At 38.3% G+C, this 25557-nt stretch overlaps 1 protein-coding gene across 2 annotated transcripts in view; it reads right to left on the bottom strand.

Moving 5' to 3' along the window:
- The window catches only part of LOC126457953 (multiple inositol polyphosphate phosphatase 1), a 311376-nt gene that overhangs the window by 10831 nt on the left and 274988 nt on the right, over nt 1-25557 (bottom strand). For both annotated transcript variants that reach the window (XM_050094684.1, XM_050094685.1), the window contains exons 8-9: nt 3165-3274; nt 2107-2310 (exon numbers count right to left, since the gene is read on the bottom strand). In XM_050094684.1, the coding sequence (XP_049950641.1) occupies nt 2107-2310; nt 3165-3274 (314 nt within the window). The remainder of the gene's footprint in view (nt 1-2106; nt 2311-3164; nt 3275-25557) is intronic.

Genomic DNA, 25557 nt, shown 5'->3' with positions numbered 1-25557 from the left:
CCACTTCGTTGTGAAGGATGGTGACAGCTGGTGGCCTGTAAGTATAAGTCCGTATGCGTTGGTTTACGGTACACTGCGTGACCCAATGTGCCATCTTCTTTTCTCTGTACCAACACGTCCAGGAAGATGGCACATTGGGTCACGCAGTGTACCGTAAACCAACACATACGGACTTATACTTACAGGCCACCAGCTGTCACCATCCTTCGCAACGAAGTGGCGTACTGAGGACGTTGGTCCACAGAGCACGAGCCATATCAGACTCAGACAGCTCATCCAATGAGCTACTCCATCTGCGTACTGTTTTTCAACAAAATGGATATTCCGAACGGGAGATTCGCCATGCCTTACAACCGAAGCGGGTTACCCAACGTGAGGAAGTGGAAGAAGGCGAAGAACAAAGGAGAATGGTCATCTTGCCATACATAGGCAGTGTCTCTTCAAAAATAGGAAGATTATTGAAGAAGCATAAAGTTAAATGTGTTTTTCGTCCGCCGGCAAAACTCAGAGCTCTCTTGGGCTCATCTAAGGACAGCCTTGGCCTAAGAAGACCCGGTGTTTACGAGATTCCTTGTAGCTGCAGCATGTCGTACATCGGACAAACTTGTCGCACTGTAGAAGAGAGATGCACTGAACACCGACGCTACACTCGTCTGGAGCAACCAGAAAAGTCTGCAGTGGCCGAGCATTGTCTCAGTACAGGCCATTCTATGAATTATCAACATACAAAATTCCTCGCATCGACGAGTTCGTACTGGGACAGTGTTATTAAGGAAGCAGTGGAAATACGTAACTCGACGAATCTTGTAAACAGAGACACGGGCTTTCAGCTTAGTACAGCTTGGGATCCAGCACTGGCCATATTGAAGTCGCTTCGAGCAGAGAGGAATACTGTTGGTCATGAGACTGACGACGATTCGCCAGCAACATAAATTTTCTGTTGACAACGGGAGAAGAATCAAGGCGCCTACGTGGACGCGCAGATTTGCTTGCGGCTTCCGTCAGAGGTCGTGGGGCGGCCGATGGCAGCGCAGAGTAACAGCAGCAGCCTCCACGCTTGCGGCTTCCGACAGAGGTCGCTGGGGCGGCTGATGGCAGCGCAGAGCAGTGGCGGCAGCCTCCGCACGTGCGCTGAAGTATTTGGTTCTTCATCCTGTAGGTGGCATTACTGTCCTTCCAGCTACCAGCTGATATCGTCGCTATTGGCCATCGAATTTGGCGCCTCCACGCATGCACACTTCCTGCCTAAAACTGGCATATATAGGGGTCCCTGGTCCTGCCTTAGCAGTGTGTTCGTCGCACCTGAAGATGTCGGCCAGTTGGGTTGACGTAATATTGTGGAGTTTGCACTATGACATCCGACGTCTCGCCCGAGAACCATATATAGATAAAACATGTCTCTGCCATATTTTACCTCACTGAGAAACGAACACTAAACCAAGGTTGTTTTGTTTACACCTGGATTTAATAATGAAAAAAATGAAAGTGAGGCAAGAAAAAAGCATCAAATTTGAGATACATAGTAGAATATTTATTTATTTTCTGGCCATATAACAAAAAGTTTTTGGACATCATCAGGAAAATTTAGATTACATTACATTACTTGATTCTAATAAAACTTTGAACAGTATGTTTCTTGCTTTGTTGCATATGAAAGTATAATACTGTAGAATTTCAGTTTGATACTTGTAATTTTTTGCTTCGATTTTATTTACTTCATTCCCTGTCCAGATATAAATATAGCATTCTTGCACTAACACAGAAATGTTCATCAGGAAAGTGGCAAACATATGTCGGTTGATTGAATTTTTGGAATAGCTGTTCCTTTATTTTATAGTTATTGAACAAGATTTTCTAAAATATGAGTAAAGCTACATTTTTTTGTAAAAATTATCACCAGATAGATATGGTATTATTGGAAAATAACACATTGGAAAAAAATCTAAATTCTAATTTTAAAATGCTAAATTTTCAAAGTTTATTTGCTGATTTCATGTAACTCCAATGAGGATAGGCATTCATACATCGAGTAAAATGAGTAATTACTGTGACTGTTGTATAGGTGACAGAGTGCATATAAAATGCTGAAATAATTTTAGTACTTACTTCAGAAAAACTGCAGCAATGTTAGTTGCAAATGATCCAATCTTAGAAGTTCTCCATTTCCGTTTTTGTGTTGTGTTATAGCCATCGTGTGCTAGAGGTTCACTGTCTTTGGCTATACCCATACGTGATTGCATCATGTGCAACATATTTGAATGTGTGAAGTAAAACACCCCTTTAGCACTAGTTTTATTAGACTCAAGATTTCTGAAACAAAATTCCTGGTTAGTAGTTTATACATTGGCAAAAATACTTACACTATTTAACATTCGGAATGGTTTAAAACAAAAAATTCTTACAGCATTCATACTTTTCTGTTTCTTATACTACCTTCAACAATCAGTAACAAAAATACCTAACAATAATGTACTAAATATTGATATAAAAAGCTATTCCTAAAACTTCACAATGAATATTTTTTCTGTACATAACATTCAGGAGATGAGTGGTAAATAACATCAGCAGAACGAACAGTGATTCTTTTTATTTGAGAAGGAGGGGGAAGCAGTAATAGATATAGGCAGATGACAACGAAAAAAAACAAAGGAATATATTAAAGGGAACAGAGTAAAATGTAAAGAAAAAAATAACAGTGGAGAGACTATTTATTTTATCATTTCATTGGTGAGCATAGTCCTTCACATTATTGTTTTTATTTCCAGAATGGATCTCCACTGTCATAAAAACTTTTGAAACATGGCAAACAGAGGGCATGTTCAGCTCATATATGTAGCTAATGGGACAGAAAACATAGCTGTAATTTAATTTCAATATTGCACATCAATAACCTGTATTACATTCAAAGAACTTAAGAGTAGAATACTGTTACATCAAAATATGCATGTTCCATTATACAATGGAACATGCATATTTTGATGTAACATATTTTGATGTGCATATTTTGATGTAACAACTATTGTGGAAACTACATATGATGCTCTAGTCTGTACTGAGTTTCAAATGAAGAATGTCGATTGCATACCAGAAGACTAAAGTACTGCCATTGTTACTGTTGTATCATAAGGCTTTGACTAAATTCAAAATAAACACAAACAACTTACTGAAAATGATCCATGAGATCTTTAAGAGTAGTGCAACCCAGTTCAACATTTATATCATGGCCATATCCACTTTTGTAGTAGTACTTGAGGTCTTCCTTGTATTCCATAACCTTAATAAAAATTTGACCATTAGTGGACAATTCATATTTTCATTATGTACTTAACTTGGGATGTATTTACACTTAAATACACTGCAAATAATATCATGGTATCACATAATAAGTTTTGAACTGTCAGCAAAATTACCCAAAAATTACTGAATATAATGGCACTAATGAGACAAGCTGGTAATTCTTTACTCTTGTTTCATTTCCTTTTTGTGAAGTGGCTTACCACCAGCATGTTTAAGTCCCTCTCGAAAAGTGCCACTGTAAAAGAACCAATTACTTTTAGAGAAAACCTTAGCAGTATGGCATCTTGGATAATCTGCCAGAATCCCATCTCATGAACAAAAGCAGAAAATAATTTTTGAAGCTGAGGATTGTATGTTGGGAGTAGCTGCTACATCATCTAGGTGTTATTCATCATAGACTCCCACAGAATTCTGTACTGGACCTTAAATGTTTTTTACTTATGCAGCCAGGAATCATAATGAGTGCTATTTCACTATGTTTGCAGATGACACCTGCAAAATCTGTCAACCATAGCCATGAAAAATATTTTATCAAACACTTTTAACTGTTTTATGTTTAAATTCCTTTCTGCCTACCCAAGCAAGATAAGTTGCATGAAATTTTGATCAAGTTACAAAAAACTCAGAGGATTATTCTGATGTTTGATGATCAAGAGTTACAGAGAGCTGAGAGCACGAAGTTCCTGATCCTTCATGTAAACAGCAAACTTAACTGGAAAAATCACATACTTTTAATTGTGAAAATGTTGAGCTTAGATGCTTTTGCACAGCTTATTTTGCTAATGTGCACTCATCATGTCATACAGAATTAATGACTAATGTGGATGCAGCACAATGTATAAAATCATATGATGGCAACAGAATGCATTATGTGACTACAGGGTCTGGATGTTGACCTGAAACCGAGGCCATTAAGAGAGGTGTACCTCAAGGATCTGTATTTGGTCCACTTTTGTTCACTCTTTTTATAAGCAATATTGAAGTCAGTGAGAAGGAACAAAAAAGTACTATTGGCTGATGACATAAGTAAATGTATAAAGAATTAAGGAAATGGAAAGGAACTTGTTTATGTCAACAAACAATACAGAGCACTGAGTCAAACAGAATGACTTAATTATAAATCTTTATTTTTTTTTAAAAAAAAAAAGGCAATGTTTATATGTCCATGAATAGAAAAAAGATAGATCACATACATAGCTGAAACAAGACTGGAAAAGGTATCACTATAAATATTTTGGGAACTATATTAGACAATACGCTCCAATAGGGATAACATACAGACAATGTACACTGATCAGCCACAACATTATGACCACCGACCTATTATAGACATAAACCCATTCAAGTGATAGCAGCATCGTTGGGTTGTGCAACCACCCCTCATCACAGATGTTCGACATTTTAGGCAGGGCAGACTGGTAAAACAGGACAGGCAGTGAACTGTGGTGGAATTAACATCAGACTTTAATGCTGGGCAGAGTACAAGTGTGTCTGAACACACAGTACACCGAATACTCCTAATGATGGGCCTCTGCAGCTGATGACCCACATCTCTACCAATGTTAACACTACAGTTTTGGCAATTATGACTGCAATAGGCACATGACCATTGGCACTGGATGTTGGTACAGTGAGAGAGCATTGCATGCTTTGATGAACCCTGGTACCTTCTTCACCATACTGATGGGAGGGCACAAATCAATCATCCTCCAGGGGAACAGCTCCTTGATACCTGTACTGTGGGATGGATATAAGCTGGTGACAGCTCCATTATACTTTTGGGAACATTCATATGGGCAACCAAGATTCCAGTGGAGTTCGTGTATGGCACCATGATGCCCGAGGAGTGTAGCAAACTGGTTGCAGTCAATGTATACCTCTTCATGACAATCATGTTTACCTATGGCAGTGGCATTTTTCAACAAGATAATGTGCCATGTTACAAGGCCTAGAATGTGATGGAGTGGTTTGAGGAATGCAGTGATGAGTTCTAATTGATGTGATGACCCCCCACCCTACTGCCCCCCCCCCCCCCACGCAACTCGAACATGGCTTCAGAGCTTATCGCTCCCCCCCCCCCCCCCCCCCCCCCCCCCCCGCAGAATATATGGGAATTAAGTGACTTCTGTGTGCAGATGTGGTGCCAACTCCCTCAAGCGACCTACCAAGGCCTCATTGCTTCCTTGCCATGATACATTGCCACTGTTATCTACACAAAATCATAATGTTCTAGCTGATCAGTGTGTGTATTCCTTTACAAAGGAAATCCCAAATCCTTGTACCACTGAAAATATGAATGTAATAAGTGTCAGTGGTGTTGAGAAACAGGTGAAATAGTTAAAAATGAACAAAGCTCAAGGACCAGATGAAAATCCTGACAGTTTCTATAATGAATTTGGGGCTGAGTTAGATACATTGGACCAAAAACTGTGCTCAATATTTGGAAGAAAGCACAGGACACACCAGTCTGTAACAAGGGTAGTAAAAGTGATCCACAAAACTGCCACACAGTATCTATCCTTGACTCTGATTATTTGTAGAATCTTAGAACATATTCTGAGTTCAAACATAATGAGATATCTCAAACAAAATGATCTGCTCTATGCCAACCAGTGTAGATTCTGAAAATATGAATCATTTAAAACCAAACGCACATTCTTATTACAGATATTCAATTCAATTTACTGCTCATAACATGTAATTTTACATGCATGTGCTTTTTCAACTAAGTGTAAAGTTTTTATAATTATAGTTTTTTTAGTTTACATTATTTACTATCACATTTTAATTCATTATAAATTCTGGTTATAAGGGCATTTTTGAATAAGCCACTGCTTGACTTGCTTTTTAAAAATATGCCATCAATATCTCAACTTCATTTCATAATAAGTTATTAAAAACAGCTCCTTTGACATAGAGGCTTTTCACTGTTGAAGTTAATCTTCTGTTAAGCATATGAAAATCTCTTCTATTCCTTGTTTCATAGTTGTGAATATCGATATTTCTTTTTGTGATCTTAGGGTTTTCTTTCACTAGCATCACAGTTTTCTAGTATATACATGGCATTAACTGTGAGAATATTGTGTCTAATGAATATGGGTTTGCAAGAAGTTCCTGATTTACTTTTGCTAGGATCCTCAAGGCTCGCTTCTGCAGCATTAAAACTCTTTTCACATTAGTTTGGCATGTCCCACCCCACAGTCCTATTCCATAAGACAAGAAAGGATGTACTAATGCATAATATACAGTCCTTAGGGTTTCAGAATTAAGATATGGTGATAATCTTCTGGACTGGGTGTTATATTTTTACAGACATAATCAGCTTACTGCTTCCATAAAAGTCAATCATCTATGCACAATCCCAAGAATTTACATTCTGTACAGGTTTTTGGTAGAAGTTCATCAGTCACAGTATTTTGTCTTTTATTTATTATTTATTTATTTATTTTCGAGTTCCGTGGGTCCTTGACGCGAATGTATCGCTAGGATGTAGAACGTGTCAGGTTATTACAGAAATAGCCACATGTAGATGATCATGGAGCAACCAACTTAACATATACAGGGTGTTACAAAAAGGTACGGCCAAACTTTCAGGAAACATTTCTCACACACAAAGAAAGAAAATATGTTATGTGGACATGTGTCCGGAAACGCTTACTTTCCATGTTAGAGCTCATTTTATTACTTCTCTTCAAATCACATTAATCATGGAATGGAAACACAGCAACAGAATGTACCAGCGTGACTTCAAACACTTTGTTACAGGAAATGTTCAAAATGTCCTCCCTTAGCGAGGATACATGCATCCAACCTCTGTCACATGGAATCCCTGATGCGCTGATGCAGCCCTGGAGAATGGCGTATTGTATCACAGCCGTCCACAATACGAGCACAAAGAGTCTCTACATTTGGTACAGGGGTTGCGTAGACAAGAGCTTTCAAATGCCCCCATAAATGAAAGTCAAGAGGGTTGAGGTCAGGAGAGCGTGGAGGCCATGGAATTGGTCCACCTCTATCAATCCATCGGTCACCGAATCTATTGTTGAGAAGCGTACGAACACTTCGACTGAAATGTGCAGGACCTCCATCGTGCATGAACCACACGTTGTGTCGTACTTGTAAAGGCACATGTTCTAGCAGCACAGGTAGAGTATCCCGTATGAAATCATGATAACATGCTCCATTGAGCGTAGGTGGAAGAACATACTGATGAAACTAAAATGAGCTCTAACATGGAAATTAAGCATTTCCGGACACATTTCCACATAACATCTTTTCTTTATTTGTGTGTGAGGAATGTTTCCTGAAAGTTTGGCCGTACCTTTTTGTAACACCCTATATAAGCAGATGCATGAAAAAGGACATCCACATGTCAAATAATTACACACAAAAATTCAGATAACAGCACAGATAATAGTACAGTAATGACATAGTTGATTACATAAATAATAGTGCAGTAATGACATAGATGATTACATAAACAAATTTAAAGTAATTCATCTAAAAATATTCTGCCAACAAGTGATATGCTAATGTACATAATCAGTTCTATTAGAAATGCATAAAATTAAACACAAATTCAAGAAGTATTACACATTATCAAAGAATTCCTGTAAAGAATAGAAAGAATTATCAAAAAGATAAAGTTTTAGTTCTGTTTTGAATTTAGTAAGATCCACAATGACTGATTTGATATGGCAGGGAAGTTTATTGAACACTTTTATACTTGAATAATGATCTCCTTTCTGTACCATGCTGATATTTTTAAAATCTTTGTGAAGATCATGTTTTCGTCTTGTATTGTGAGCATGGTATGCACTATTTATTTTGTAAATTGCATAATTTTTGTTCACGAAGCACAGTAGTGACAAGATGTATTGACAAGGGATGGTGAGGATCCACAGCTGTTTGAATAAATTTTTGCAAGAAGATCTAGGATGCATTCTACTCATAATCCTGATAACTCTCTTCTGTGCAACAAAGACTTTATTTGCTTGTGGTTGATTTCCCCAGAAGATGATGCCATATGTCATAAGTGAATGGAAATAACCAACATATGCAGTTTTGATTGTTTCCATGTCACAAACAGATGCAATTGAGCGAATGGCAAATGATGTTGAATTCAGTCTTTTACATAGGTCAATCATGTGGACAGATCAGTTTAGTTTGTTATCAATATGTAAACCCAGAAATTTAGAAATTTCGTTATTTCCTTGCCTCCACATTTTATTTCAGCATTTTCCAATTTTTTGTTCACTGTTCGAAACTGAATGAAATGAGTCTTATTAACACTGAAGGCCAGACCATTTGCAGTGAACAAGTCTAGAACTTCTTGGAATATAGTGGTCACAGTATTCTCTAGACTGCAGTTGGGTACCTTGTCAATCATAATGGTTGTGCCATCTGCAAATAGGGTGAAGTGTGCTTCTTGGGTCACACACCATGGGAAGTCATTTACAAAGATAAAGAAAAGTAAGGGACCAAGCACCGAGCCCTGTGGCACTCCACATTTTAATGTACCCCAATCAGAGCTGGCAGGTGCCTTGACACAATTGTTTAATACTACCTTCTGATTTCTGTCGTCTACATATGACTCAAGCCACTTCCCTACTTTATCTTTTAAGCCATAATGCTCAGCCTTTGTTAGTAGAATCTTGTGGTCTACACAGGCAAATGCTTTTGACAGATCATGAGATTTCAACTGGTGACATTTTCTTGTTTATTGATTCAAGGAGTTGAATGACAAATGAGAAGATGGCTTGTTTATTTATTTATTTATTTATTTATTTCTTGTTCCGTAGATCCAGTTAGTGAGTCAATCACAAGGATATGGAACGTGTCAAATTGTACAGGTTTCAATTTAAACTTACAATAAATACAAGGGCAATTCAATGGAAAATTGTACATAGTTTAAGTAAGACATACTATAAATAAAGTAACAGATACAATGTCAGCTAGATAACATAACTACCATTTGACAGAAAAAGGAGTTTCAAATAAAGGTTAAAGATAAGAGCACAAAGTTAAATCAGATATTAGACCTACAAGAGTAAATACATGTACAGCCAATCTGTTGTTACAAAAAGTGCGCTAATGCCCAAATGCACAATAAAATCAATTGAACTACTTCTAGACACAATAAGTTTAGTGATGGTATACATTTTCTTTCAGGTATTCATCCACAGTATAATAAGATTTCTCTGTCAGGTAATCTTTGAGAACTTGTTTAAATTTTGGCAGTTCTGTATGAACACATTTGATATGTAGTGGTAGAGCATTGAACAGCTTAATGCTGGAGTAGTAAACTCCTTTTTGTACCAGAGTGAGACGTTTCATTTCTAAATGTAGATTGTTTTTGTTTCTGGTATTATAACCATGGAATTTACTGTTGTCTTGGTAGATAGAATAATTTTTGCACACAAAGGTCAGCAAGGAAAAAATATACTGTGAGGCAGTTGTTAGGATACCTATCTTCCGAAACAAGTGCCTGCAAGAGTGTCTTTGATGGACCCCACACATTATTCTGATTGCTTTTTTTTGGATGGTGAAAACTTTTTTTGCAAGTGGTTGGTTCCCCCAGAATATGATAGCATATGACATCAATGAGTGGAAGTAGCCAAAGTAGGCAACCTTAATAGTGTCAACTTCAGCCACTGAAGAAATTACCCGTAATGCAAATGTTGCCGAGCTAAGTTTTTTACATAGATGAAGAATGTGAACCGACCAATTACATTTACTGTCTATGTAAGCACCCAGGAATTTTGTGTCTTCAACTTTCTGTATTGGTTGATCTCTACATTTTATGTTAATTTCATCGGGATTACTTTGTGATGTATGGAACCTCATATAATGAGTTTTATCTGCATTGAGCGAGAGACCATTTGAGGAGAACCAATTTAAGATGTCATTAAAAACAGTATTTGTAGTTTTTTCAAGATCATGATCAATCAAATCGTCAATTAGAATTGTGGTATCATCGGCAAACAGGGTAAATTTGCTGTTTGTCTCAGAACAAAGAGGAAGATCATTAATAAAGATGAGGAAAAGCAGTGGGCCCAAAACAGAGCCTTGAGGCACACCACACGTTATCGTGCCCCATTCAGACGAGGCAGGTTCTCCAGAAGAGCCATTTAGCATTACAGTCTGCTTCCGATCCTGTAGATATGATTGTAGCCACAAGCCAACAGTACCACCTAAACCATAGTATTCTGCCTTTTTCCAAAGAATCTGGTGGTTTACACAGTCAAAGGCTTTCGTAAAATCACAAAAAATACCCACTGGAGACATTTTTTTGTTAATGGCTTCCAAAACTTGGTTGCTGAAAGAGAATATTGCCTGTTCAGTACAAAGACCGGCACGAAACCCAAACTGATTTTTGCTTAAGATACTGTGGATGTTGAGATGGTCTGCAATCCTCCTGTGCATGAGTTTTTCTAGAATTTTCGAGAAGGTAGTTAATAGGGATATTGGGTGATAGTTTGTAACAATGCTTTTATCCCCTTTTTTAAAGAGAGGAATCACTACAGCCAACTTAAGTCTGTCAGGGACAATCCCATCTTGTAGGGATGCATTGAATATGTTGCATAAGACGGGACTAACAAATTTATAACAGTGTTTCAGTATTTTACTAGAAATATTGTCCACACCAGCAGAATTTTTATTTTTTAATGATCTAATTACTCTTATGACTTCGCTTACAGTAACTGGAGGTAAGGATAACTGTGGGATTCTGTTGCTAATAGCTTTCTGTAAGAGGGACAATGATTCTTCCATAGAACCATTACAGCCTGTCTTCTCTGCTGCTCTCAAAAAGTGGTTATTAAATATTTCTGCAACCAACTCAGGTTTCTTTATGATACTGTCCCCTGTATTAATCTCTACCTGAGACATGTTCCCTGTTGTCCTGCCAGTTTCCCTCTTTATTACATTCCATATAGTTTTAATTTTATTTTCTGAGCTTTCAATTTCTGATTTTATGCACATACTTTTAGATTTATTTATAACCTTCTTGAGAATGCTACAGTAAAGTTTGTAGTGTTGTCGTTTCTTTGGATCATTACAAGTCCTGAGAGAACTGTATAACATCCTCTTTGTTCTACAAGATGTTATTATCCCTGTAGTGATCCAAGACTTCTTGGCATTGCCTATATGACTATTTCTAACTACTTTTTTGGGAAAGATGGACTCAAATACAGACATGAATTCATTTAAAAATGAATTGTACTTTTTGTTTACATCTGTTTCCCTATAAACTCGGCTCCAGTCTATCTCTTTTAGGCTATCATTGAATTTTTTAAGGCCCTGTTCATTTATTATTCTAAAAGATTTCCAAGAATGCTCGGAACTGTTGCACACACTGATGTAATTGAGCCTAAGCAATTGACCACCATGATCAGAAAGGCCAGTGATTGGATGTACAGTGATCTCATTCCATGTAGACTTATCTATAAATATATTATCTATCAGACTTTTACTGTTAACAGTAATCCTAGTTGGGAAATCTACTATTGCCATCAGATTATAAGACTCCATTAAATGTACTAAATCAGCTTTACTATTGCTCTCATTTAGGAAATCAACATTAAAGTCACCAGTAATTATCAAGTTCTTGGACTTTGAGTACAGAATGGATAATAAAGAATCTAAGTGCTTAAGAAATACATTCAAATTCCCTGAGGGAGATCTATACAGTGCTAACACTACAGCCGTGAAGTCATTTACAGTAATCTCAACACCACATACTTCAATTTGTTGCTCTATACAATGGCTCTTTAAATCTAATGCATTGTAAGATATGTTGTTTTTTACATAAATTACCACTCCACCTTTTTCCATGATGGTTCTAGAGTAATGCATTGCCTGACAGTAACCACTTAGTTGCAACCTTTCAATATCCTTCACATGATGTTCACTAAAACATAATACATCAGTATCTTTTATTCCTTGTGGTTCCTCTAACAGAACAGTAATGTCATTTACTTTATTACCAAGTCCTCCCACATTCTGGTGAAAAATCGTCATTTCTTTGGAATTAGAGACAGATCTAAACTTTTGCCTAAAAAATTATGGGTAGCTACAGACACAGTACATTCATTACTAACAATTTCCTGAAACATTTGAGTTTGAAACCGAGTCTGACTTGATGGTTGGAGCCATTCAAGTGCGATTGGTTCCAACTTTGGGGTACATTTGTGGACTTCTTCCAATATTTTTGTTTTTAAGAGGGTACCTAATGCTTTTTTTCCTGATCTGTTCAGGTGCATACCGTGTCTTGTAAATAAATCTCGTCCAAAACTGCTTACATCTACAACACAAGTATTTTTAAATACCCTCTTGGAATCCAAACTGATTTTTACTAAGGATGTTACATTTATTAAGGTGAGCCATGACTCTATTGTACATAAGTTTCTCAAGGATTTTTGAAAGACTTGTTAACAATGAAATTGGGCGGTAGTTGGAAACCTCTGCTTTATCACTCTTTTTGAAGAGTGGTTTAACAACTGCAAATTTTAGTCTATTAGGGATAGTACCTTGATTTAGAGATTCCTTAAATATGTGTCACAGAACTTTAAGAATATATTTGTGGCAATGTTTCAGTACTTTGATAGATATATTGCCCACACCAGTGGAATTTTTGTTTTTCATTTGGCATATCATCTTCTCAATCTCATCTGCTGTGATGTAGGGTATATACATCAAGCTAATTTTTCTCTGCACTGCTTTTCGTAGAAGGTACATGGCTTCATCCATAGACCCTTTACATCCAGTTTGATCTGCTGCTGTCAGAAAATGATTGTTGAAGATATTGGCAACTATTTCCCCTTCATCTACCATGCTTCCATTGAGACACACTTGGATACTGTCTGTATCCTATGAAACTTTTCCTGTCTCCCTTTTTACCACCTTCCAGATTGTTCTTATTTTATTATTTGATCTGTCAGTTTCAGATTTGATAAACATACTCTTGGATTTTTTTTAATAACATTCTTTAGGATGTTACAGTACAAGCTGTAGTGTTTCCTATACTGAGGTTTATCAGAATTTCTGAGTGAAACATAAAGTATTCTTGCTTTCTGCACGAAGTTTTTATTCCCTTAGTGGGCCACTGTCTCCTACAATCATTCCGGTTTGTACTTCTTGAAATTTTCTTAGGAATTACAGCTTCAAAAAGGGTAACAAATTCATTTAGGAAAAGGTTGAATTTATCATTTATATTTTAAGCCTGATATACTGCCTCACAATCTAACTGCTCCAAATGCCTACTGCAGGTTTCCAGATTCTCACTGTTGATTAACCTGTATGGCCTACTGATAGAACTGCTCTTGTTAGCAGGGCTTACATCATGTATTTCCAACAGCTGCCCATCATGGTCTGAGAGACAATTTAAGATTTTTGTTACAAATATATTTTCGATTCTATTATTATCTACAAAAATATTGTCAATCAGACTTGTACAATTCTTTGTTACCCTAGCGGGAAAGACAACAACTGTCCTCAGATTGAAAGAATTCATTACATTCTCAAACTCTGTTCTATCATTGTTACAGGTAAGAAAATGTACATTAAAATCACCAAGCATTATTATTTCTTTGGTTTTTGAATACAAGTAAGTTAAAAGTGATTCTACTTGCTTGAAGAATACACTGACCTTTCCTGAGTGAGCTCTTTAGGAAGCAATAACATAAATAGGCAGTGTATTAACAAGGACTTCAATGCAACAAGCCTCAAAATGCTGGTCAACACAATATTTTTTTACATCTATAGATTTGTACACTATATTATTTCTAACATACATTATCATTCCTCCTTTGTCCATTTTACTTCTAATATACGAAACGTTGCTACGTTGTACCTGTATAGTTGCAGCATTTCAATCCTTTCCTTCATATGACGTTCAGTAAAACATAAAATATGGGCATTGTTTATTGCATCACTGTCATAAATGCAAACAGACAACTGGTCCAGTTTGTTCCTTAGACCCATAATATTTTGATGAAATAAGCAAAGTTTGTCATTTCCTAAACTCTTTGACTCAATGGCACTTCTTTGTTGTGAACTGGAATTAGAGATTATTGCAGGTCTACCTGAAGGTATCTTCCTTATGTTACTCTTGGAACTGAGGCCAGGTACCAAAAATCCTGTAGAGTTGTATGTTTCCTGGTTCTAGTGCTTCTTCTGTTACTGCTGATGATGGTGAAGCTGCTGCAAAGTCTTTCACTGTTGAAGACTGAGGAGGGGCCAATACTGATGAGAGGTCCTGAGCCACTGATGGTTTCATTTAGGAAAAGTGAAAAATGGCACAAAAACTGAAAATGTAACCAAATTCCTTGAGAAAATCTTTCCAGGATATAGCAACTTTCATGTAGAAAAACTGGAAACAAAGGGTGTGAACAGCAGCTTCAAGATTGGTGTGGTCTTCCATCTAAAGGACGAGGTGATGGACACAACACTATGGCCAAAGAATATTGTAGTCAGGAGTTTTTTATTCCGGAGATCGACCAGTGCCCCAGTAAAATAGTGCCTGAAGTAAAAACCCAAGGCCCCATAATATCTCACAGAAGTAACAGTAGAGATGATAGTTATATGCCCATAGTCATAGCAGTTGTTAATATACAGTGTTTAAGAACCAAGGTGGACCTTCTATCATTCTTTGTAGAAGAAGTCAAACCAGATGTTTTATGTATCTGTGAACACTGGTTAGATGAAGCAGAAGGTGACTATTACAGAGCCATTGAATATTTGGACATGGTAAATTCTTGGTATTGAACTACTACAATTCATGATGGTGTATCTGTATATGCAAGCAAGACTCTTAGTGTAAAGGAAATAGACTTAAAAAACTTTTCCACAGACCTAGATCTAGAATTAGCTTCACTAGTGTTAACAGATATTGACCTTATTATTGTCTCTGTGTACCACTCACCAGATGGTAATTTTGAAAACTTTATTGCACAAATGGAAACCTGTTTGTCCTACCTAACACATCTTAAATCTAAAATTGCACTGTGTAGAGATTTCAACATACATATAAGTGGTGGAAGCACTAAAGAGAGAGTCTTCATGACTTTAATAAATAACTATGGGCTGTTTGTTGCAAACTGACAGCCAACAAAAGGTGATGCCTGCCTAGACACAGTTATCACTAACCTCAATATCTGGGACTATAATATCAGTGTAGTTGAACCAATGATTGCTGACCATAGTGCATTAGTAATGGAAATAAGTATTAAATGCTTGAGTCAACTGCAACCAAGCTCATGGCACTCCAGTTACACATTTAGTAAAAGGATCATAAAATTAGAAAGACTAAATGACCTTAAAATAGCCCTGTCAAGTGTAAACTGGCAGCAAGAAATCGCAGGAATGGGGGCCAGTGCCTCATTCGAATGTCTGTTCCAATGATTAAAAGCTAAATTTGATGATTTATTTCCAGAAATCCACGAGAAGTGTCCTACTGGCAAAGTTAAAAGAATGGACAAACCTACTACAGGGAAGATGTGGTATACCCCTGAGCTAAACAAATTAAAATGCATTGTGTTGATTTTCAGGGACGTTATGAAAGCAGCTAGAGATCTCCCATCTAGAGACCTGCTTCATTGTAACTATGTAAGAGCGAAATGAATTTACAGAAAGCAAGTGGGGGAGGCAAAAAAGAGATACAATGACAGGTTCATTAAAGAGGCTCACAATCCATGCAAAGCAGCTTGGAATCTGGTAAACGAGTGCAGAAAAAAGCCCACCTCAGCCTTAAATTCTGGTAGCCCCGATGCCTTCAATCAGTACTTTGTTAGGATAGTGAAAGATACTATTAATGAAATACCTGACTCAGGCTTAGTCCCACAAGTCACATGAGAATCATAACCAGTAGCACTTTTGAAAACTGGAAGGAAGTGCACCCTAAGGATATCATAAAAATAGTTAAGTCATACAAGAACTCAGAGAGCGAAGACACCTATGGTATGTCTTGCACAATGCTGAAGAAAATTATTGTAGAGCTTGCTCAATCATTATCTATAGCAATTAACAAATGCTTATCCTCTAGTGTCTTCCCAAAATTTCTTAAACTAGCACGGACAGTACCAATCTACAAAAAAGGTGACTGGTGTGAAGTGTCCAGCTACAGACCAATTTCTATCATTCCTATTCTAGCTAAAGTTATGGAGTCTGTTATGAAACTCCAGTTACTGAATTATTTTGAAGTAAATAAGCTCTTCCAGGACACACAGCATGGTTTTCACAAGGGAAAGTCAACATTTATGGCAGCACTGGACTTAACCAGAAAAATAAGGCAAGGATTCGAAGACAGAGAAAGTGTGGCACTGACACTCTGTGATCTTAGCAAGGCATTTGACTGCATTTCCCACAAGATACTGCACAATAAATTGAAGTGTTACAGTGTCGGAGGTGTTGTTCTGGCAACTTTTCAGTCTTATCTAGAAAATCGGAGACAAGTGGTATCAATTCATGGAGCAACATCACAAGAACAAAAGCTGGAATATGGAGTACCCCAAGGGTCCGTCATAGGGCCTCTCCAGTTCCTTATTTACGTCAATGATATGGGTTATAACAATAATATGTTACAGTTTGCTGATGACACCTCCATTTTTGCCAAAGGAAGAACTGCTGCAGAATCACTCCAAGAAACAGATGTACTCTTCCAAAACATTAAAGAATGGTTCATCAAAAATAAAATGAAAATGAATGAAGGAAAAACACAACATCTGATATGCACCCTTAACAACATCAGATACCATGATAATATGGAGGCTGTCAAACTGTTGGGCTTCATGATAGACAGGAAACTAACAATGAACGAACACACAGTGTACGTGTGCTCCAAGCTCTCCTGTGTGATATACCTTCTGAGGAGGTTAAAAGGTGTATTGAGTGACCAATATCTCATTATAGTATATTATGCCCTATTCCATATCCACATCAATTATGGCCTACTGTTATGGGGACATTCTGTAGGTTGTAAGGACGTGCTAATTCTACAGAAAAAAGCTCTCAGAATAATCATATCAAGCAAAAGACAGGAGCACTGCAGGCTTATATTCAAGCAGTTAGGAATTATGACAGTCTTCAGCCAGTATGTGTTTTTATGTCTCATCAGCGTGAAAGAAAACCGAGGAGTCTTCAGCATGAGGCAAGATATACACAATCACAGTACCCATAACAAGAGAAGCATCGAAATACCCAGGTGTCGACTGATGGGAACACAAGACAGCTTTCCAGTAATTGCCCTAAAGATGTTCAACTCACTGCCTCAAGAAGTGCAATCCTGCCGCTAGAAACATTCAGGAGGAGAGTAGCACAGGACCTGAAAGAACGCCCATTCTACTCCATTGGTGAATTCTTTAATAGTGACCAAAGTGAATGGACAAACAATATTGTTTCTATTAAGTATAAATGTCTTAATTTTGTGACTATTTTTTAAAATGTATATATGTAATTAATCTTGATGCAGTCTGTCCAGTCATGACTGGTAAATGACACAGATCTAGTGATAAAGTAATATTAACAAATAATAAATATCAATAGCAGATGGAACTTTTGAATCTGCTGTTGACGAACACAGGGGGACAGTTGCTGTTTCTGCTGCTAGTGAGGTTGATCTCATACAAGGAACTGTTTGGTTCATGTCCTCTCTGCTTTCAACAATTTCGCTTACCATTTTACATATAAAGTTCTTTCCTTCATAATACAGATGCATCCTGTGCCTGGTATGCTGGCATGTGTCCAATTTTCCTATATCAAGGACGCTGCATTTTGCCAGCAAAGAACAAATTTGATTTATTTTCATGTTAGTTTTTCGTATTTCTTTGTTGACACACGAGTGATACATCAAGTCATATCTGTGTGGTAATGTTGAGGGTAGCATTCATCTCACGCTAGCTGAGGAGAGCCCTACTCATTTCGTTCTAGGAATTTCTTTATCTCCGTTAGGCAGTTATCTGCTTCATTTATTGCGACATCGTTTGAACCTGCAATACACACCACAAAGTCATTTTTTCTTAGCAATTTGTCATGCAGATTGACGCCAATAAAATTGTTTGTTGTTGCTCCAGGCTTAGCAATACTTGTTGCATAGCATTTCCTGTGTTCTTTGAAAAGTTTTGTCACGTTTTTGCCGCTGTTTTACATTTTTGTTGATAGTGTTCTTCTCACTCGTTTAACCTTTGTGTACAATGGATGGCCTACACACTTTTTCGCTGTCATTTTTTTCCCTAATGCTGGGTTTTTGTTTTAACTTTCTGTTGACATTCTTGGTTAAAAAGTCCATTTTTACTTTCCGTTATTAATTCAGTTCCTTCACTAACGGAAAGAACATGAAATTTGTTGTCAACTGCCAATTGATCGGTGTTTTCACTCGCTGGTGATTTTTTTAATGATCGGATTTCTGTTTTTATATGATATTTTTGTCCACTTGTTTGAGTTTTTAGGCGGAAAAGAACTACAATTTTGTTTGGCTAATGGCACACGCATTTCCTTTCTAAGTTGCGACATCTCACTACTCAGTGAGCTGATCCATTTGGACCACTTGGTTTAAAATGAATAATATTAGTTTATTCTATGTTTACTTTTAGGCTCTCTCTTTCAAAGTGAGCCCTTGCCTTTTCAATAAAGTTATCTATCTCTTCAACTAGGCTGGGCTCATTGTCTGCATAGGAAACACCAGATGTATCATCTGCATGCATAGTGATCAATTGCTTATTGTGAAGAGAACTTGGGAAATTATTTACACAGCATATGAATAGGAGCAGACATAAAATAGAGCCCCAAGGAACACCAAAACGTATATTTCTTATACTTGACCTTCTCCTCTCCAGTATTTCTCCATTAGGGTACATAATCTCCATGTACTGTTGTCTACCCTTTAAACATGTTTCCAGCAGTTGCACGAGTTTTCCAGTGATACCACTCTTCACTATTTTTGATAAGAGCACGTCATTATGTACTCTGTCAAAAGCCTTTGAGAGGTCCAGGGATACTCCTGATGCTTGGGATTTTTCATTTATTTTTTTCAAGCACACTATGAACAAATTGTACTGCTGCTGACATGGTACTTCGACCTATTCTGAAACCATGCTGGAAATCACTTAATATGTCAGCATTGTTGTAATGTTTCAAGATTTTTTTTTAATATTATTTTCTCTATCAGTTTGCTGGAAGTTTAGGTTAGGGCAATGGGTCTGTAGTTCTGTACATGCTTCATTGCCTTCTTTTTGTGTATTGGTTTCACTACATATAGTTTCAACTTGTCAGGGAACACACCATCCTTGAGAACACAGTTTATTAGAAGAACTACTGGTTTCATTAGAAGCTTTGTATCAAGACATTCAGGTAGATATAGTATTTCATAACTACCTAAAAGTATTTGACATCTATGCTTATTATCCAAAGTATGATCATATGGGTACGAAGAGAAATTTCTGAGTGGATTCAGACTTTTTTGCTATAGAGGACACAGCATGTTACCCTGAATGGAGAGTCATTGCCAGATGGCGATGGAGATGTAATTTTGAGTGTGCCGCAGTAAAGTATTTGTGTTTTAATGCCCTTGTGGACTTTTCACAAATGATGCAGTCATCTATAATGAAGTACTGTACGAACAAAGCTGCATAAATATTCAGTCAGGGCTGGATAAGATTTCAAAGTGGTGCAAATATCGGCAACTTGCTTTATATGTTCATAAATGTGAAATTTTTCGCTTCACAAAACAAAAACATGTAAAATCCTATGACTATAATATAAATAAGTCACAGTTGGAATCGGCCAACTAAAAATAAATACCACAATGTAACATTTTGTAGGGATATGAAATGGAAAGATCACATAGGCTCAATAGTGAGTAAAGCGGGTGGTAGGTTTATTGGTAGAATACTGGGGGAATGCAATGGGCTACAAAGGAGTTTGCTTACAAACAACTCATGCGACCCACCCTAGAATATTGCTCAAGTTTGTGGGATGTGCACCAAATAGGACTAATAGAGGATACTGAACATACACACAGAAGGGCAACATGATTTGTCACAGGTTTGTTTGATTCATCGGACAATGATACAGAAATGCTGAAGAAACTGAACTGGCAGACTCTCAAAGAAAGACATAAACTATGCTAGTCTAATTACAGTGTTTCAAGAACTGGCTTTAAATGATAACTCTTATCACTCCCTTACAGGATCATGAGGACAACATTAGATTAACTACAGTATGTGCAGATTCATTAGACAGTCATTCTTTCCACACTCTATACATGAATAAATTGGGAAAAGACACTAATAACAGATACAAATGCACTGAAACATTTACAGTGCTTAATTTACATCTGCATTTATTATGAAACAGCTTGTACATTATGCCAAAAAGGGAATACTCTCTTTCAAATTCTGAAGGTGGCAGGGGTAAAATACAGGGAGCGAAAGGCTATTTACAATTTGTATGGAAACCAAATGGCAGTTATAAGAGTTGAGGGACATGAAAGGGAAGCAGTGGTTGGGAAGGGAGTGAGACAGGGTTGTAGCCTCTCCCTGATGTTATTCAATCTGTATATTGAGCAAGCAGTGAAGGAAACAAAAGAAAAATTCAGAGTAGGTATAAAATTCGTGGAGAAGAAATAAAAACTTTGAGGTTCACCAATGAAATTGTAATTCTGCCAGAGGCAGCAAAGGACTTGGAAGAGCAGTTGAATGGAATGGATAGTGTCTTGAAGGGAGGATATAAGATGAACATCAACAAAAGCAAATCGAGGATAATAGAATGTAGTCGAATTAAGTCGGGTGATGCTGAGGGAATTAGAGTAGGAAATGAGACACTTAAAGTAGTAAAGGAGTTTTGCTATTTGGGGAGCAAAATAACTGATGATGGTCGAAGTAGAGAGGATATAAAATGTAGACTGGCAATGGGAAGGAAAGCGTTTCTGAAAAAGAGAAATTTGTTAACATCGAGTATAGATTTAAATGTCAGGAAGTCGTTTCTGAAAGTATTTGTATGGAGTGTAGCCATGTATGGAAGTGAAACATGAATGATAAATAGTTTAGACAAGAAGAGAATAGAAGCTTTCGAAATGTGGTGCTACACAAGAATGCTGAAGATTAGATGGGTAGATCACATAACTAATGAGGAGGTGTTGAATAGGATTGGCGAGAAGAGAAGTTTGTGGCACAACTTGACTAGAAGAAGGGATCGGTTGGTAGGACATGTACTGAGGCATCAAGGGATCACCAATTTAGTATTGGAGGGAAGTGTGGAGGGTAAAAATCGTAGAGGGAGACCAAGAGATGAATACACCAAGCAGATTCAGAAGGATGTAGGTTGCAGTAGGTACTGGGAGATGAAGAAGCTTGCGCAGGATAGAGTAGCATCGAGAGCTGCATCAAACCAGTCTCAGGACTGAAGACCAGAACAACAACATGTAGATTGTTCAATGCTCTTTTTGAACCATCTTTACATTATGGAATAACTGTTTGGCAGCAAAAATACAAAAACATTTCGAACTGTTCTGAATAAAAACAATCTGAATCATCCAGAACTGCCTTCCATAATCAAAAAATATTGACATTTCCATCCATGTACTCATACAAAACAATAATTTCATTAATCAAAGGTACACTCCTGGAAATGGAAAAAGGAACACATTGACACCGGTGTGTCAGACCCACCATACTTGCTCCGGACACTGCGAGAGGGCTGTACAAGCAATGATCACACGCACGGCACAGCGGACACACCAGGAACCGCGGTGTTGGCCGTCGAATGGCGCTAGCTGCGCAGCATTTGTGCACCGCCGCCGTCAGTGTCAGCCAGTTTGCCGTGGCATACGGAGCTCCATCGCAGTCTTTAACACTGGTAGCATGCCGCGACAGCGTGGACGTGAACCGTATGTACAGTTGACGGACTTTGAGCGAGGGCGTATAGTGAGCATGCGGGAGGCCGGGTGGACGTACCGCCGAATTGCTCAACACGTGGGGCGTGAGGTCTCCACAGTACATCGATGTTGTCGCCAGTGGTCGGCGGAAGGTGCACGTGCCCGTCGACCTGGGACCGGACCGCAGTGACGCACGGATGCACGCCAAGACCGTAGGATCCTACGCAGTGCCGTAGGGGGCCGCACCGCCACTTCCCAGCAAATTAGGGACACTGTTGCTCCTGGGGTATCAGCGAGGATCATTCGCAACCGTCTCCATGAAGCTGGGCTACGGTCCCGCACACCGTTAGGCCGTCTTCCGCTCACGCCCCAACATCGTGCAGCCCGCCTCCAGTGGTGTGGCGACAGGCGTGAATGGAGGGACGAATGGAGACGTGTCGTCTTCAGCGATGAGAGTCGCTTCTGCCTTGGTGCCAATGATGGTCGTATGCGTGTTTGGCGCCGTGCAAGTGAGCGCCACAATCAGGACTGCATACGACCGAGGCACACAGGGCCAACACCCGGCATCATGGTGTGGGGAGCGATCTCCTACACTGGCCGTACACCACTGGTGATCGTCGAGGGGACACTGAATAGTGCACGGTACATCCAAACCGTCATCGAACCCATCGTTCTACCATTCCTAGACCGGCAAGGGAACTTGCTGTTCCAACAGGACAATGCACGTCCGCATGTATCCCGTGCCACCCAACGTGCTCTAGAAGGTGTAAGTCAACTACCCTGGCCAGCAAGATCTCCAGATCTGTCCCCCATTGAGCATGTTTGGGACTGGATGAAGCGTCGTCTCACGCGGTCTGCACGTCCAGCACGAACGCTGGTCCAACTGAGGCGCCAGGTGGAAATGGCATGGCAAGCCGTTCCACAGGACTACATCCAGCATCTCTACGATCGTCTCCATGGGAGAATAGCAGCCTGCATTGCTGCGAAAGGTGGATATACACTGTAGTAGTGCCGACATTGTGCATGCTCTGTTGCCTGTGTCTATGTGCCTGTGGTTCTGTCAGTGTGATCATGTGATGTATCTGACCCCAGGAATGTGTCAATAAAGTTTCCCCTTCCTGGGACAATGAATTCACGGTGTTCTTATTTCAATTTCCAGGAGTGTATTAAATTACTAGGAAAATGCAGATGTTCAGTCACATGATACAGGAAATGAAGATCAACTGAGAAGTCAACCACACGAACAGTGCTGTTGAAAAAAGTCCTCAAGTGTACAAATCATAAAATGTCTCCCTAAAATTCTACAGGATAGTATGAGTGAAATGTCATTATAGAAACTTCTTAATGATAATTTGATGGAAAAAGAATTTTATAGTGCAGAGAAGTACTCACATAAATAAGGAGGAATGTTTTTGTTACCTGTTTGTATGTATTGTGATCACCTGAACATACTGCATGCATCATATGGTTTTGTATGTCTGTCTTGTAATTAACTGACTTAAGACCTAAATAAAACTTAAGAGAAAAATGTGTGCAATATTAGTACCATATTTGCCAATTTGATTTGTTATACCGTAGTATGTAGGCTGAATATTTTAAGAACAATTAAGTCAACCTGTCCTATATACAAGTATACGCTCTGGACATAACTGAATCAAATGAGATGAATAAAAAAAAATCAATCAATCTTCTGGTGCTACATTTCTCATGCAACAAATATCTTAATTGCTCAGAAAAGACTGATTAGAAACATATACAGGGTGGTTCATTGATCGTGACTGGGCTACATATCTCATGAAATAAGTGTCAAATGTAAAAACTACAAAGAACAAAAGTTATCTAGCTTGAAGGGGGAAACCAAATGGCGCTATGGTTGGCCCACTAGATGGTGCTGCCATAGGTCAAACAGATATCAACTGAATTTTTTAAAATAGGAACCCCCATTTTTATTACATATTCGTGTAGTACATAAAGAAATATGAATGTTTTAGTTGGACCACTTTTTTTGCTTTGTGATAAATGGCACTGTAATAGTCACAAACATATGGCTCACAATTTTAGACTAACAGTAGGTTTTTTAAATTAAAATACAGAACGTAGGTATGTTTGAACATTTTATTTCGGTTGTTCTGATACATGTACCTTTGTGAACTTATCATTTCTGAGAACGCATGCTGTTACAGCATTCAATAAATGCTCAAAACGATGTCGGTCAACCTCAATACATTTGGCAATACATGTAACGACATTTCTCTCAACAGCGAGTAGTTCGGCTTCCGTAATGTTCGCGCACGCATTGACAATGCACTGACGCATGTTGTCAGGCGTTGTCAGTGGCTCACAATAGCAAATATCCTTCAACTTCCCCCACAGAAAGAAATCTGGGGACATCAGATCTGGTGAATGTGCGGGCCATGGTATGGTGCTTCGATGACCAATCCACCTGTCATGAAATATGCTATTCAATACCGCTTCAACCTCACGCGACCTATGTGCCGGACATCCATCATGTTGGAAATACATTGTCATTCTATCATGCAGTGAAACATCTTGTAGTAACTTTGATAGAACATTATGTAGGAAATCAGAATACATTGCACCATTTAGATTGCCATCGATAAAATGGGGGCCAATTATCCTTCCTCCCATAATGCTGCACCATATATTAACCCACCAAGGTCACTGATGTTCCACTTGTAGCAGCCATCATGGATTTTCCATTGCTCAATACTGCATACTATGCCGGTTTACATTACCGCTGTTGGTGAATGACGCTTCTTTGCTAAATAGAACGCTTACAAAAAATCTGTCATCGTCTCGTAATTTCTCTTGTGCCCAGCGGCAGGACTGTACATGATGTTCAAAGTCATCACCATGCAATTCCTGGTGCATAGAAATATGGTATGGGCACAATCAATGTTGATGTAGCATTCTCAACACTGATGTTTTTGAGATTCCCAATTCTCACGCAATTTGTCTGCTGCTGATGTGCGGATTAGCTGCGACAGCAGCTAAAACACCTACTTGGGCATCATCATTTGTTGCAGGTCATGGTTAATGTTTCACATGTGGCTGAACACTTCCTGTTTCCTTAAATAACATAACCATCCGGCGAACAGTCTGGACACTTAGATGATGTCGTCCAGGATACCGAGCAGCATACATAGCACACGCCCATTGTGCATTTTGATCACAATAGCCATACATCAAACTGATATCGACCTTTTCCACAATTGGTAAATGGTCCATTTTGACACAGATAATGTATATCGAAGCAAATACCGTCTGCACTAGTGGAATGTTACATGATACCACATACTTATATGTTTGTGACTATTACAGCGCCATCTATCACAAAGCAAAAAAAGTGGTCCAACTAAAACATTCATATT

This window comes from Schistocerca serialis, chromosome 2 (genome assembly GCF_023864345.2).
Source record: "Schistocerca serialis cubense isolate TAMUIC-IGC-003099 chromosome 2, iqSchSeri2.2, whole genome shotgun sequence".
Classification (NCBI taxonomy): domain Eukaryota; kingdom Metazoa; phylum Arthropoda; class Insecta; order Orthoptera; family Acrididae; genus Schistocerca; species Schistocerca serialis.
The sequence above is the reverse complement of the archived record's forward strand: the minus strand, read 5'-3'. Positions and strand labels throughout refer to the sequence as shown.